Raw genomic sequence first — 13,950 nt, forward strand, 5'->3', positions numbered from 1 at the left:
TAATAGTTAATAATTTTATTAACACGAGTAAAACAAACCCGCAGCATTACGGGTCTTCTCGTTAGTATTTATAATTTCCAGCCTACCAGTTACGAAATTAAGTCAAAATATCCGAATTAGCAGTCTAATTATCACAAGAAAAATCTAAGATTTTTCGATTAGCAATTTTGGTTTTTTTTTGTTTGAAAGCCGTGGATAGAAGAGAAAGAAAGAAAGAAATATAGTGAAAACCTGAATGAGAAATTAAGAACTGTCTCGTACAAAGAAAATGGCTCTTCTCTTCACCGCAAAGCCTTCTTCTCTGTTCCTCTCTTACTCCCCAAAAATTTCCCTTTCTCAATCCCCCAAATCCAACTCTCTGTTCTTTCCACTTCCAACTAAACCCCACAAAGCCCTCAAATTCTCTTCTCTTACTTCTCGTTCCAGCTCCCAACCCGACCCTATTCCTGAACCCGATTCCGACCCAAAACTACCCACCCCGCTCTCTAGCGTAACCGATGAATGGGGCGAGAAATCGGAGCTTGGGTCGGAACCCGCAACCACCAAGCTCCCGGATTCGGACCCTCCGATGAACGAGGACGAGTGGGAGCAAGAGGATCTGGAAAAGGGTAATGGTACTGCCGCTGCTGCCCAAGGGGCTGAGGCGGCAGCGGCGGAGAAGGAGAAGGAGGAGGAGGAGGAAAAGGAAGAGAAGGAGGATTTTGATAATAGGGTTGCAGATTTGAAGCGGTGCTTGGTGGATACGGTTTATGGGACGGAGTTGGGGTTTCGGGCTGGACCGGAGGTAAGGGCTGAGGTTTTGGAGTTAGTCAATCAGTTGGAGGCTGTTAATCCCACCGGGGCTCCGGTTGAGGCTGCTCAGCTTCTTGATGGCAACTGGATTTTGCTGTGAGTGTCTTCTTCTTTGCTTAGAATAATTGCTTTTTTTCTTTTTCTAAAAAGTTCTTATAAAGCAAAAGATTAACAGTAACATAATTGTTATATTATATAAAAAAATTCATGCTTTTCCTTTGTAGAAGAAAAATGGATAAGAGTTGTAAATTTGTGTTGAAGAATCACCCCATTATATGTATTGAAGATTAGCAATTGGATGGAACATTCTTGTGCTGATTTCATAATTGTCAATAATACCATTAACATGGGTAAAAGATGCCCTTATACTATCTTTTATGTCAGGAAATCAGTAACTAATACTCTGTACTTTTTATTCACTGCTCTTTCTTCTGATTCTTTAGTGTAATTTTGATCTCTAACTGATCAGGTACACTGCATTTTCTGAGCTGTTGCCGCTTCTGGCAGCCGGTGCAACTCCATTGTTAAAAGTTAAAAGTATAAGCCAAACAATTGATACAGGAAGCCTCTCTATTGTGAACTCCACCACATTGTCTGGCCCTCTTGCTGATTTCTCTTTCAGTGCGTCTGCTACATTTGAAGTTAGAACTCCTTCAAGAATACAGGTAAATCTTAAGCTAAACCTTACTGTTTGTTTGATATATCTAGAATCAAGACTGACTTCATTCAAAGATTAACAAAGACAGCAATCTTTTGACAGAAATTTTCTGTTTAGAATTGTAGTTTAATACTTCCTGAAAAAATTTACCACTTCATATATTTGATGCGGGGATGAAATGATACTATGAATTTTCTGTTGGTGAGATAAATCTATGAGGAAGAAAATGTTTTAATTGAAGGGACTGGGAATGATGATTATTGTCATGTTATTCAGTTTTGTTACCATTCGTAGGGTATATATCAGAGTTGAAAAACTTTGGAGTTTGGAAATCTTCTTTTATGAAAGATTTGGTCCTAAAGGTACTAATATTTCTTCCAAAACATTCAGGTTGAATTTAAGGAAGGTACACTGCAACCTCCAGAGATCAAACCGAGCATTGATCTTCCTGCTGATATGGATGTTTTTGGTCAAAAAATCAGTTTGTTGCCTTTGCAGCAATCTCTTAACCCGCTGCAGGATTTGATGGCAAATATTTCAAGAACCATTTCTGGCCAACCACCTCTTAAGATTCCCATTCCTGGTGACCGGTCAAGGTCCTGGCTTCTCATTACATATCTTGATGAGGATCTTCGGATATCAAGAGGAGATGGTGGTCTTTTTGTGCTTGCCAAACAAGGGAGTCCTCTTCTAGAGCAGTAGCCGGTGCATTTATGCATGGGGCATTTATGAAGATGATATATATATATATATATATATATATATATATCAGGTGCCTTATGCATATGGTATCTGTGAGAGGGATATATATATATATATATATGGTATCTGTGAGAGGGATATATATATATACATTGTCTTCCTCCTTTAGACTCAAGAGTCGATATTTACATTTAGAAAAAGGAAATTTTTGCTGTCACCAATATGTACATTTACAGTTTAGGTCATAAAAAATAATTGTTGGGGACAGATATTTCAAAACATATGCATCAATTGAAGGGGAACTTGAAATCATTTCAATCTGATAGCCCAACCTGATTGTAGCAGGTAGTATAAATACTTTGTTGATGATGTCTGTTGCTATCGACTGGAATGGAATGCCTTTTCCATTAGTTGGATTCATATCTTATTACGTGTTTTGCAGAATCATTACAATAGTCTGAGTGAATCATAGCAAGCAACAAACACATTGCTAATCTAGCTTGATTTGCAGGTGATAGTCTAGCTAATGACTTCTCTACTCTCTTCTGGGGCTGGCTTGCCTTGTGCCTCAAACCTCAGCTTACAAAACATTTGAATAAAACATGTTATTAAGTCGAGTTTCCCAAAGCCTAAGCACTCAAAACTCCAAAGGTTTGTGGAATTTCAACTTATTTTGCTGCAAAGTCAAACAAAAAAAAAAGATATTCATATACTTACTTTTTAACTTTCTAATTAAATTTTGGAAAAATATATTTACCAAATATGTATTTTCTAATTAAATATATAAATATTACCGGAACAAAATAAATAACTAAATAAAAGTAATTTATATTTTAATAATAATAGATTTCATCACATCTAAATATTTTTCTATATTATTATTGTATACTATAAAAAAATTAAAAAAGCAAATAAACCCAATAAGTCAAACCAGATAATTTAAGGCAAGCGGGCCTGCAGGCCAGCACCAACATCCCACCTCCTTAATTCACCGAACAACAACCCATCACCGTGTAAGCAAATGAACTCCTAAAGCAAGTCTAATTATGTAATTTTAAACCTTTGGATAAGAGATGTCGTAATTCTATTAGCCCACATCCACCAATTAAGATTTGTAAGTGTAGACAAACCCCTTGGGTAACGGTTGACAGAGTCTAGCTAGCCACTCGCCAGCAAGAAAGACGTGCACTAATCACGGAATTGGCGTTGCCTTTTACGTATTTTCAATTATTTATTCCTAATAATTATTTTGTGGTGGACTATTCATTATCTTTGTATATTTTTCTTGAAGAAAAAAGGAAATTATTCGGGATCCGATATTTGGGTTAGTCGCAGGTAAACAAGGAAAGATCCATAAAAAATGGAGGAAAATTAAGAACGATTTTCAAGGCTATAATGGATCCTGCAACACTTTTTTGGGCACAGAACAAAAGTGATCATATCTCAAAAGAAACAAATCAACCCAGAAGACAATCATCTTGATTGGTTTTTGACAGATCATTACTGGAACTGATGAACCAAGCTGCCTCACATAGCAAAGTACAAGAGTTCTTGTTCGAGTTAGTTTGCTAAGGTTTTGTCTTTTTGACTTTCTTGTCTTCGGTTTTTTAAGGTTTAGGGAATAGAGATTATTAAGATTTGAGATTTCTTATGAACATGAGCGAGAAGCAACCCGCGAAGTTAAATGATGAGCAAATCGCTGAACTACGAGAAATCTTTCGTTCTTTTGATCGGAACAACGATGGCAGCTTGACACAGCTGGAACTTGGTTCCCTTTTGCGGTCCTTGGGCCTAAAACCGAGCTCTGACCAAGTGGAAGCCTTAATACAAAAGGCTGATACAAATAGCAATGGGTTGGTGGAGTTCTCGGAGTTTATTGCCCTGGTGGCTCCGGAGCTGCTGTCGGAGAAGTCACCATACAGCGAGGAGCAACTGAAGCAGCTGTTTAAGATGTTTGATAGGGATGGTAATGGTTTTATCACTGCAGCTGAGTTGGCACATTCTATGGCGAAACTCGGACATGCACTGACGGTAGAGGAGTTGACAGGGATGATTAAGGAGGCCGATACGGATGGGGATGGGAGGATTAGTTTTGAGGAGTTCTCACAGGCGATTACTTCCGCTGCTTTTGATAATTCTTGGGCTTGAAGGCATATAAATAAATATATAGTAGTTCTTTGGTATGTTGGCTTTATTTCTGCTTTGGTTTTTGTTTAGTTGTTGTTAATCCTGTAGTGAACAATTTTCAGCTTTTTGGTGTTAATTACAAGGTTATTTCAGATAATGCATTATTAGATCTTTGTTTTGGATTCGACCAACAAGTTCTGTATATATGAAATGAGGAGAAACAAGAGGGATTTTATTTTAACAAGTAGCAATCTTTCTTAGCCCAAGATCTGAATTTCCCCAGTTGCTTCAATTTTAACATCGATCCTCTTGATTGTGTCTATGCTTTCATAATTGAAACTATCTAAATGCTTTATGTTGATCAATCGGCTGTGTTGCTTACTAGCATCAACCTGGGGTATTCTTTTTAAGCAACTAATTTGAATAAGACAAAAACAAACTATTGTTTCAATGGATCAGAGATTAAATTATGAAACTGTTAAATTGTTGCAGGGGTGAGATGATTCCAATTCCAAATGCATTCCAACACTTGAGTGACGTATCCCACAGGCCATAGCTCATTGTCCTGTAAGAACTTGATTGTAACAGGCTGATTCCTTGTAAAATTGAACTTTGGTTATCATTCTTTTGGCATCAGTCTGTTGCAATTGCGCCAGAATTATTTATGTTTTTTTGCATTGTATAGGCCCTTTTCTTTTGAAAGATTGTTCAATCAGGCTGACTTTAGAATTGAGAATGTCTATTCCATCTATTACATACGAGCATATATTGCTGTATTATTTGTGATGTTTATAGCTCAATGTTTATATCAATCACTCTCACAAGAAGAGTAGAACTGGAACAGGAATACATTAAAAAGCAGCTAACTGGGATACTGACAAAGGAGCCTCGAGGTGGGCATCAGAGAAGAATTAATGAAAGCTTGCTGGACTTTAACTGTTTCACATCGAAGAAGTATGCATGTTTGCCGAAAAGACAACAGCGTTTACCTGAGAAAAGCCTTTCTCCTTCATTCTCAAACTGCAAGCGGTTAAGGGTTTAGCTAATGGTTTAAGGCTCTAAGCAAGCATCTCTTCAGAGCACAAAAGTATTCAGGTTAGCCATAATGAGTTTCAGTCCTTTATCTCCAATGAAAAAGATTAGCCAATTTTCAAATAGCACAAAAGGAAGAAGCAACACCAAGAATTAACAAATTATTGATTAATCTTTTATAAGAACTGAAATCAAGAAGTAATGAGTACTGATCTCTAAAAGCCTAAAAGGTTCAATATGGAACTATCACTAAATTTAATAATTGAGAATGAGAAAGAGCACCAAGTCTTCTTGTATTTTTTTGGCCTCAACTTCTCATGAAAATCTATTTAATTTGACATTTAACAAACTTACTAGAATACCAATAAACTGGGCAGAGTTTGAATGAATTTTTTGCCACAAAAATGAAAGATGAGTCAATTTGTTGATAAGCTACAAGTCAGCAGCAAAAGATAATAATGTTATAGATGATGATAGCTTGAACACAATTATCATCAGAAAAATTAAATTCTAGTCGGAATTGTAGGCCAAAACACAAGGAAATGCTATATACCCTTGGAATGTTGCAAAAACAGAGCGTGAAGCAGCATCAAGCTTTCTTCTTCTTGAATTTGAGCATGACGAACCCAATAAACATGCAAAGGAAGCAAAGAAGCACCACCCCAGCACACACAGGAATCAGTATGGCATATTCCTGGGGTAGGAAATAGTTGTGGATAAAATTATCACTCTCCACAAACGGCTGAAACACATGACCAAATATATTTATAGTCAGAAATCAGAATCAATCAAGGTTCATAAACAGGCTACCATTCAATTAGATTGATGAAAAATGAAGCACCAGTGCAGTATATCAGATACTGACCAGGATGATGACCCAAAACGTATAATATGTGAAAATGGATAAGCTGATTAAAGATAATAAGAACCCAACTGCTCGATCCGCTAATTCCATTCTATACAATAAAACCCAATGATTATGAGAATGTCATCAGTATCTATGTTTTCGAATTCGATCACAAGATCCAATCACATGAAGCTTATGAGATTTTAAAGTGCGAAAATTAAGGGAAAACCCAAGAAAAGGATTAGAAAGAATCGGTGAGACTACCTTTGCAAAAGCAGAAATTGTTAACTTGAATTGCAAGAGTTCCGCTACAGAAGGTGAGAGAGAGAATGGGAAGATCGTTAATAGTAAGGATATGGTCGAATTGGAATCTGGTCCCTGTATTCTTTGCAAATAGTGATTTAGGACCCTAAAGTCTCAAAAGCTTGTTCAATCATGGACAATCATTAACGGGTTCAATAGGTCCCCTTTAAACAGGTTGCTATTAGTGCAATTATGCATAATAAATTCAAGGTTCTAAGTTCTAACAAAATTTTAACCAAAGAAATTTCCCATTTAATTCCGTACGCATTAGAAGTGTGGCTATGGCACATACGATTCCCAGATTTTGTTTAACACAAGGACAATGCCAGAGCGTTGCGTTAAACAATCAAATAAATATGTTTTCTCCAAGCAATGGAATGCTGGAAAATAGAAACTCAAAAAGAATATGCCAAAACGCAGATGATAAGGAAAATTTATTATCCCATGAAAACGCCTTCTGAATTCTTGAAGCATCCAAAGCAACGTGTCAATTCAAAATAACAGTCTCACGGCACCCAACTTGGCGCTTCCACCAAAGTTTCACAGTTTTGAACGTCCGCAATTGCAAATAGAAAAGAGCTTTCATCTTCACTTGTGCAGCATCCATTGCATTATATCCTTTCTAATAACTCCTTCGCCCCTTGCGTAGTTCAGCCCCAATGTGTTAGTTCCACTGATGCTCAAATGCCTGTATTGAGTCATGTTTCCAGCAACCCTTGTTGGCCGCATCATCATTGCAATTGTAGGAAAGGATTTAGGCCACATATTTGTTGATGAGCTAAAAAGATGTTTATCAGCTTCAGGGTTTCGAGGTGTCTGGATGCTTCTAGGGGTTTTCAATGAGGATGAGTTTGTCACTTGCTTTGGAATGTTCATGTTTGCATTGCCAGCATTATGGTGGGGTTTCTGGTGGGTTGGAGCTCGGATCTGAGCTGAAGGTTTCATTTTGTCAAGCCAGCGGAGGATCCAGTTACCAAGATTCCGACCAACTTCTAAGTCTCGCTGCTGTATGTTCTCGTGAAACTTGAGTGCTACATCAAATACAGCATGTGTTCGTCTGGTACAGAAAAGATAACAGATTCCAATTTAGAAAAGAAAAGTTAGAGAAAGACTTTTCAAGTCCAAATCCTTGTAATGATAATAGTTCCAAACGTTTTATATTCTGGATTGTGCTCTTGTCCAGACATGAAACTCATAACTTGTGAAAACATGGAGGAGCAACAGGATCACAAAATTAAAGTTGCTGTAACATTGATGAAACTCTTACGAATATGGCATAGATTACAAGAATGAGTTCATGTGCTTCACCCATATCTTTAGCTCTTAGAAACAATGCACTTGGGGAATGTTTAAATAGCAAAGCAAGGAAAACCATGGAGCTGTACACTCATTCCGCACCGTATTAGCAAAAGAATCAATTCACTAATTGATCTACTGTTGATGCACACCTGATATTTTTAATGAGAACACTCTGGTAGATTGAGAGAGAGAGGGAGAGAAAGTATAACTTGCTGCTTGCCATGTTTAGATCTCAATCAAATTGTTTTAGTAAACATGAAATATTTTGTACACATTTTTAATGAACATGCAAGCACCTCATTGGAAAGGCAAAAAAGGTGGGGGGTTGATTGATGAACAGATAAAACAGACTTCTTCCTTAGTCCTCACATACTATAGCAACTTAAAAGAAAAACTTGACCCTTTTATACAGATATATAGGCACAAATTTTTATTTTGCCCTAAAGAACAACTTTCACTATTCAGTCATAACTGTCAGATAAATATAGATTGTTATGAAATTATGGCTGCATGTGGCACATTCATATTCGCAATTAAAAACCAAAGGCATGTCTGCAGGGGAAATTTTTGTTGGATACAACTAAGAATATATAGTATTCACATGATTATCTCAAACCGCTTCCCACAACCAATTAGTTGGTCAGAGGAATGTGCTTCGCTAGAACATGCAATTCAGTAAAAGTTAGAACTGACTTGGCTTTCTTATGTGACAGTTGAAGGCGAATGCATCTATGATCTAACTCTTAAGAAATGTTGCAAACTAAATTCACACTGTCCCACAAAAGGAATGATCCAAGTAAACCATCCCCTGAGTCCTATGACAGTTTCTATTTGTCCAACCTGGACTTTTAGGACAGTGCAAATATTATCAATGAAAAAAACGGAAACAGACCCTAATTTGAACTCAATGATCAATTCTCACAGGCTGCTGACCCTAATTCTCCTAATTTCTTTTCAAATGATGCAAGTAATTATAACTCCCTAAAAGCCAAACATCACAAAGACCCAGTAAAGAAAACATTGAAAGAACTAAAGATGATATGTTTCATGCATTGATTGAATCCTATAGAAATGAAATATTCTTCAAGGTGCCTCATCACAGCCTAATACAGATTCATCAAGCGCCCATCACATTATAATAAATAGCTTTCATGATAGTATCTCTACACTAACATTAAACCAACAAAGAAATGATGCAAACCGAACCAAACCCAACCCTTAATCAAATACAGAACCGACCAATCGAAAGAAATAAAGCAATAGACAAAAAATAGTTAACTGACAAATCCCTTTACCTTCGAACGAATTGTCGGATCTTAGGATGCTTAGGGCTAATAACCCGTCGCTGAACCTTCAAAGCAAGCCTGTAAGTCCGTTTAAGACCCAAGAAATAAGCCGTTCCCAATGTGATCTCCCACAGCACCATTTTCCCCTCGCTCTTTCTCTCCTACTTTCTTCTCTATCGTCAACTCTTTTCCTTATAATCTTTCCTTTGGAATTTGTCAATGGGTTAGTTTTTTTCGTTCGTTTCTTTTCTTTTCCAGCAAGTATTACAGGTAGTTTCTGATTCCCGCTTCTGCTCTTGGGAGCCGCCAGAATCTTCGATCTCCCTCTCGTGACGTCTTCTTCTTGATTGCTTAGCTAACTGCTAACATCACCGAAACACCGAACACCGATCGCAGCCGTTGAGATCCTTCTAAATTATATCTTCACCGTTTACTAACTTCCATGCCGATTGTGGACTGACCTTAATCATTTTCGGCCCAAATATAGGTAGGGTTTAAAGTGGATTTATTGGGCTGAACTTAACACTCAGGCCCAATGTTAAGTTTTTTCTTTGATTATCGACATTAAATCAATTATTACATTAATTTCTCACGAATTAATCTCATTTTGTTGTTTCCCTGATTTGCTCAATCCTTCCTTGATTAGATCAATCTTTTCTGATTATCCTTTCATTCAACATGATTATCCTTTCAAAAAAATTTTAACATGATTACCTTTTTTTCCATATCTGATCTTCATTATCTTTGATACCAACATTTTCATATATCTTTATTGTCTTTTAATACAAATGAATTTATTTATTTTTTAAATATCTACGGTATTATTTAGTATCCTTAATTTGTTATTATTTTTTAAACAAAGATTTCTTGATAATAAATAATTACAGCTACTATTGATGGCTAATTTTATTGTCATTTAAAATAATAATAAAATATAAAGATAATATAATAATTTTTGTTTTAAATATATTTTCCATCTCAGAAGTAAAAAATTTGTTATTTAAATTTAAAAATAAAACTTTTTATTGAAAAGTAATTTTTTGTTATTTAACATTCAATTTAACTTAAAAGGAATTTTTAAATATAAAATTTATTTTAAAGAATAATATTAAAACTAAACAACTAAAAGTTATAGGCCCTATAATTGACTCGCCAACGCTCCAAATCAAATTGGGTTTGTGTGAATTTAACACTATAATAATAAATAAATAAATAAATAAAAGTAAAGGTCACTCATCAATTTTAATGAAGAAAAAAAAAAAAGAGTAAAGATTACTAATAATTTTGTGCCGTTTATTAAAAAGACCCACCTCCCAACGCTTCAATTTTTTCGCCTCCAACGCAACCAAAAACGCCTCCCTCAAATCAACATCGCCTTTCCCTTTCAAAAGGCTAAATTAAAACTATTATATTAAATTCTTTTTTTCTTTTGATTAATGCTTAAGTAAACACTACATTGCTAAAACAGCGACGGCTTAAGAAAACCTAATTTTAAACCAACAAAGAAGAAAATCAACTCTCTTATTCCTTAAAGAAATACCCAAAGCGCAACTAAACCTCACTTTTACTAACCAACCTTTGTCTCTCTTCTTCTCTCTCTAGAACATGCAGAGACAATCCTTGGGTTCTCCAAGCTCCAAGCTCCACATCCATGGAGGAGAAGAGGTTTCCGTCGCCGAAGATCAGAAACGCCGAGTAATCATCGACGATGATGACCGTAAAGATACCGGGCCTCGCCGCTTGTCGTTTTCGCCTTCATCGTTTTCTCCAACGTCGTCGTCTATATCGCATCCTAAGCCCGAGAGACTTATTCACCTCATTCCTGTTCTCACTCTCCTTTGCTTCCTCATTCTTTACCTAGCTTCTCACAATCCTTCACAATCTGGTACGTTTTTCATGTACTCAACTAAAGGTTATCATTGACAAGCGAGGTTATTCAAGTTTAATCTACACCGTTTGCTTTTTTCTTTTTTGAATTTTTTTTTCAGATTTGGCTGCTTTTAATGGATTCAAGCATTCCTCAAGGCATTTAGGTATAATGCAGCTTCAATTCACCCTTTTCTTTGGTTTAACGGATTTTTTTGCTTATTTCTTTTTCTGCTTTCGCTATTTGCAGAATCACGTAAAATCGACGATGTCGGCCGATTTATTGGCGTTCGGAGGGGTGATGTTTTGATGATTCGAAGCCTGAGGAACTTGCAAGAACTTGATAAATACGTTCCCAAGTCTCGGCCCCACCGGAAAATAGGCGATTTCTAGGCACGGTTTATCTCATTCACCGTTTCTCTTTTTCTCTTCCGTGCATTCATGCTCTAGCTGACCATAAGCTCATACGTGCCGGCTTTACTGCACGTGCGAGGCGTTTTGTGCCCAAAATTTTTTTGTTTCACGTGTAAATTTAAATTGCATGTTAATTTGCTGGATTGTGAAGCAAATATCTTAGCTGGCGCTACGTGTGTGTGGCGCTCTTTGTAAGTTGTTTTATCATCTTTATTCAGATAAAATATGTTTTTGTATATAAATAATAAAAGAAAAATAAAATTACAATAAACTCGAAAAATATTTTTAAATTAAAGAATTCAAATCGGCTAATGTGCGCCCTGGAGGCGTAAGATAGTGATGGGCGCGTATAGACTCTTGAGTAAGCTGCTCTACTGTGGAATCCAGCTGGAAATTCGGACCGTTATCATTCCTCGTGTTGTGTTTGGGATGCCAGCTAGAAAGTAGTACAAATCGCAGGAACCCATTAACTGCTCATCCAACGGTGATAATCTAACTCTTGATTGCATGCTTCTTCCCTGTTACCATACTCCAAATGTCCATACGTGTAATTAAAAATTGTTTAGGGAATAAATAAATATTTTTGGCGTTGGAATAGTTGGTTATTGATAAACTATAAGTTTCTGTTGAGCAGCCTGGAAAGAGACTATATGAGGCGAAATTAGTGTACGACTGTTACAGGTTTTAATTAGTAGTATTGTTTGCACGTGTCAAGAGTTGAGCACGATGTTACGTCAGTAACAAGCCACAAAAATTGTCGGTGGTCACGGAAGCGTTCAATTGGTTCATTTACCTTGTATTCCGCTCTCTCTCTTTGACTTTACACAAATTTGTAAAAATAAGAAAAAGAAATAAAGTAAGGAATGATGAGATGAGACATAGATCACGCGCATGCTGGTGGTGATGATCAAGTGCGGTCCCATGAGGTGGCAATCCCTTCCTACGTGGAGGCTTTATGATTGGGTTCCTTTGTCCCACCCTCTAACGTCTTTGGGTCCTCCCAATTAGTGACGTAGGGTCCCACAACGAAATAACACCAAAAAGAATTTTCACTTTTTTATGTCTTCAAAGTTCAAACTCACAAATTCTTCATTTTAAAAAAAAAAATGTTTAGCTCTTTTCTTTTCTTTTTTTTTTTTTGAACTTTAGGGGTGAAGTTGAAGCTTAGTTTAGTTTAATAATTGGGACCATGATTAATAATTTTGAGCCTATCATATCAAGAAAATTGTACGCTACCTCGCATCAATTGATCAATTTCCCAGCCTTTCTTTTTCTTAAATAGTGGATGTTGATAATGATGATTCGTTGCAGATAATGTTTTGTGGAAGGGTGCAAGTGGGCTCCGCCATCACGAGTGGACCTTAAAGACGCTGTCTCGTGACTATTTACAGCCTGTTTCCTTTGTTTTCGGTGTAAAATCTCTGGCCCCTGCAATCACTGTCCGCCCCACCTTCACTTTTCAAAAATGCTTCAAATTCAATGCCACAAGGCCCCTCAACTATCTTTATTCACTTCAACTTCAAATTGTATTGGATAAGTTTTGTACCTGTAACGGATAAACCAAAGTATTACATGTGAAATAACTATTGGTTCATGAACTTTAAGAGGGGGGAAATTGTCAAAGAGTTGGAGCTGGAGGGTCAAGTCCTCCTTTCGAGCAAAAGCAAAAGCCCAAATCACAGCCGTGATAATTTAAATTATTATATATGATATAATTTAAATTTTTAATAAAAATTATATATAGATTTAATTAAATAAAAAATATATTTTATTCAATATCCAAAACTATAACAAACAAATGCTAGTGTGAATAATTTTAGATCCGTTGGTCTTCCTGCTTCTTTTCCTTTCTTTTGCCTAGTTTGGAAAGATTTATAGTTTGGGCAAATTTTGGTTAATTTGGGGGGTTAGAGGAATTTTCAAACTGGCAAGAAATGCAATTAACTTTAAGACCAAAAATGGTATCTTTCTCCCAATTGGAATTGATGATTTTGAGATGCCAATGTTTGATTAAAAACTATATATAAATAAACTCAGTACTGTAAAGCTACATAAAAATTTGAAGGAAGCATTTGATTTATGAAATTTTAAATTTTAAGAAAAAGTATAATTTTTTAAAAAAATATTATATACAAAATTTTTTTTTATGTTTAAGATATTTCGTATTTAAATTCACTCGTTTGATTTTAAAGAATTCAAGTATATTAAATCTTAAATAATTACTATAATTTCTTTTATATATATATATAATGATAATTTTTCATTTGTTTTATTAATAATAAATATCAAAACAATAAACGATATCTTTAGTAACAAAATAAGATAAATATTTTATTTGATTGCTATTTTAATTTATAAAATATCATCAATTAAGGTTTTTGGTCTTTTTTTTTTTTTAGAAATAAAAATTGATAAGGAAAATTAAAATAGAAAAAATATCAATTAATGCATTGGCCACTTTTTTTACTTCACGAAAAAAAAAAAAAGTTCCTTTTTATTATTTATAAAAAAATTATTGAAGGTATTTTTATACATAAAATACCTTAAATAATCACTTTCAATTTTATTCTTTAAATTATTTTCTAAGTGAATTTAAGTGAATCATTTAAGGCATTTTCTGTCAA

General features: G+C 35.5%; 5 protein-coding genes across 6 annotated transcripts; 3 read left to right on the plus strand and 2 right to left on the minus strand.

The window, feature by feature from the left end:
• Positions 1–123: 123 nt before the first annotated feature.
• Positions 124–2,574, plus strand: LOC111290922 (plastid lipid-associated protein 3, chloroplastic-like). The gene is made up of 3 exons (XM_022882438.2): positions 124–888; positions 1,262–1,457; positions 1,841–2,574. The coding sequence occupies exons 1-3, from the start codon at positions 269–271 to the stop codon at positions 2,150–2,152; spliced, it is 1,128 nt and encodes a 375-aa protein (XP_022738173.1). The 5' UTR covers positions 124–268; the 3' UTR covers positions 2,153–2,574.
• Positions 2,575–3,260: 686 nt separating this feature from the next.
• LOC111289566 (putative calcium-binding protein CML11) lies at positions 3,261–5,059 on the plus strand. Its single transcript, XM_022880716.2, has 2 exons — positions 3,261–4,332; positions 4,772–5,059. The coding sequence occupies exon 1, from the start codon at positions 3,803–3,805 to the stop codon at positions 4,298–4,300; it is 498 nt and encodes a 165-aa protein (XP_022736451.1). The 5' UTR covers positions 3,261–3,802; the 3' UTR covers positions 4,301–4,332; positions 4,772–5,059.
• On the minus strand, positions 4,998–6,568 carry LOC111289567 (dolichol-phosphate mannose synthase subunit 2-like). 2 transcript variants are annotated; one of them, XM_089767482.1, is made up of 4 exons: positions 6,423–6,568; positions 6,177–6,267; positions 5,865–6,053; positions 4,998–5,299 (listed from the first exon to the last, which is right to left on the minus strand). In XM_089767482.1, the coding sequence occupies exons 2-3, from the start codon at positions 6,264–6,266 to the stop codon at positions 5,901–5,903; spliced, it is 243 nt and encodes an 80-aa protein (XP_089623608.1). In that variant the 5' UTR covers position 6,267; positions 6,423–6,568; the 3' UTR covers positions 4,998–5,299; positions 5,865–5,900. The 2 variants fall into 2 exon arrangements, with proteins under 2 accessions (XP_089623608.1, XP_022736452.1); XM_022880717.2 differs by lacking the exon at positions 4,998–5,299 and having other exon boundaries at positions 5,677–6,053; positions 6,423–6,562.
• Positions 6,569–6,690: 122 nt separating this feature from the next.
• Positions 6,691–9,429, minus strand: LOC111289565 (uncharacterized). The gene is made up of 2 exons (XM_022880714.2): positions 9,056–9,429; positions 6,691–7,518 (listed from the first exon to the last, which is right to left on the minus strand). The coding sequence occupies exons 1-2, from the start codon at positions 9,184–9,186 to the stop codon at positions 7,050–7,052; spliced, it is 600 nt and encodes a 199-aa protein (XP_022736449.1). The 5' UTR covers positions 9,187–9,429; the 3' UTR covers positions 6,691–7,049.
• A 1,075-nt stretch (positions 9,430–10,504) lies between these two features.
• LOC111290392 (uncharacterized) lies at positions 10,505–11,488 on the plus strand. The gene is made up of 3 exons (XM_022881681.2): positions 10,505–10,931; positions 11,035–11,079; positions 11,163–11,488. Exons 1-3 carry the CDS (start codon positions 10,652–10,654, stop codon positions 11,303–11,305), a joined length of 468 nt encoding a protein of 155 aa, XP_022737416.2. The 5' UTR covers positions 10,505–10,651; the 3' UTR covers positions 11,306–11,488.
• Positions 11,489–13,950: the final 2,462 nt, after the last annotated feature.

The sequence above is a fragment of the Durio zibethinus genome, chromosome 11 (assembly GCF_047325235.1).
Source record: "Durio zibethinus cultivar Kanyao isolate XHJ-2024 chromosome 11, ASM4732523v1, whole genome shotgun sequence".
Classification (NCBI taxonomy): domain Eukaryota; kingdom Viridiplantae; phylum Streptophyta; class Magnoliopsida; order Malvales; family Malvaceae; genus Durio; species Durio zibethinus.

Excerpts from the sequence above, each read along its gene's own strand:
- LOC111290922 (XM_022882438.2), top strand. The coding sequence starts at position 269 with ATGGCTCTTCTCTTCACCGCAAAGCCTTCTTCTCTGTTCCTCTCTTAC. Across the intron at positions 889-1,261 it reads GATGGCAACTGGATTTTGCT|GTACACTGCATTTTCTGAGC; the intron begins GTGAGTGTCTTC and ends CTAACTGATCAG. Across the intron at positions 1,458-1,840 it reads GAACTCCTTCAAGAATACAG|GTTGAATTTAAGGAAGGTAC; the intron begins GTAAATCTTAAG and ends CAAAACATTCAG.
- LOC111289566 (XM_022880716.2), top strand. The coding sequence starts at position 3,803 with ATGAACATGAGCGAGAAGCAACCCGCGAAGTTAAATGATGAGCAAATC.
- LOC111289567 (XM_089767482.1), bottom strand. The coding sequence starts at position 6,266 with ATGGAATTAGCGGATCGAGCAGTTGGGTTCTTATTATCTTTAATCAGC. Across the intron at positions 6,054-6,176 it reads CGTTTTGGGTCATCATCCTG|CCGTTTGTGGAGAGTGATAA; the intron begins GTCAGTATCTGA and ends CATGTGTTTCAG.
- LOC111289565 (XM_022880714.2), bottom strand. The coding sequence starts at position 9,186 with ATGGTGCTGTGGGAGATCACATTGGGAACGGCTTATTTCTTGGGTCTT. Across the intron at positions 7,519-9,055 it reads ATCCGACAATTCGTTCGAAG|ACGAACACATGCTGTATTTG; the intron begins GTAAAGGGATTT and ends TTTCTGTACCAG.
- LOC111290392 (XM_022881681.2), top strand. The coding sequence starts at position 10,652 with ATGCAGAGACAATCCTTGGGTTCTCCAAGCTCCAAGCTCCACATCCAT. Across the intron at positions 10,932-11,034 it reads TCACAATCCTTCACAATCTG|ATTTGGCTGCTTTTAATGGA; the intron begins GTACGTTTTTCA and ends TTTTTTTTTCAG. Across the intron at positions 11,080-11,162 it reads GCATTCCTCAAGGCATTTAG|AATCACGTAAAATCGACGAT; the intron begins GTATAATGCAGC and ends CGCTATTTGCAG.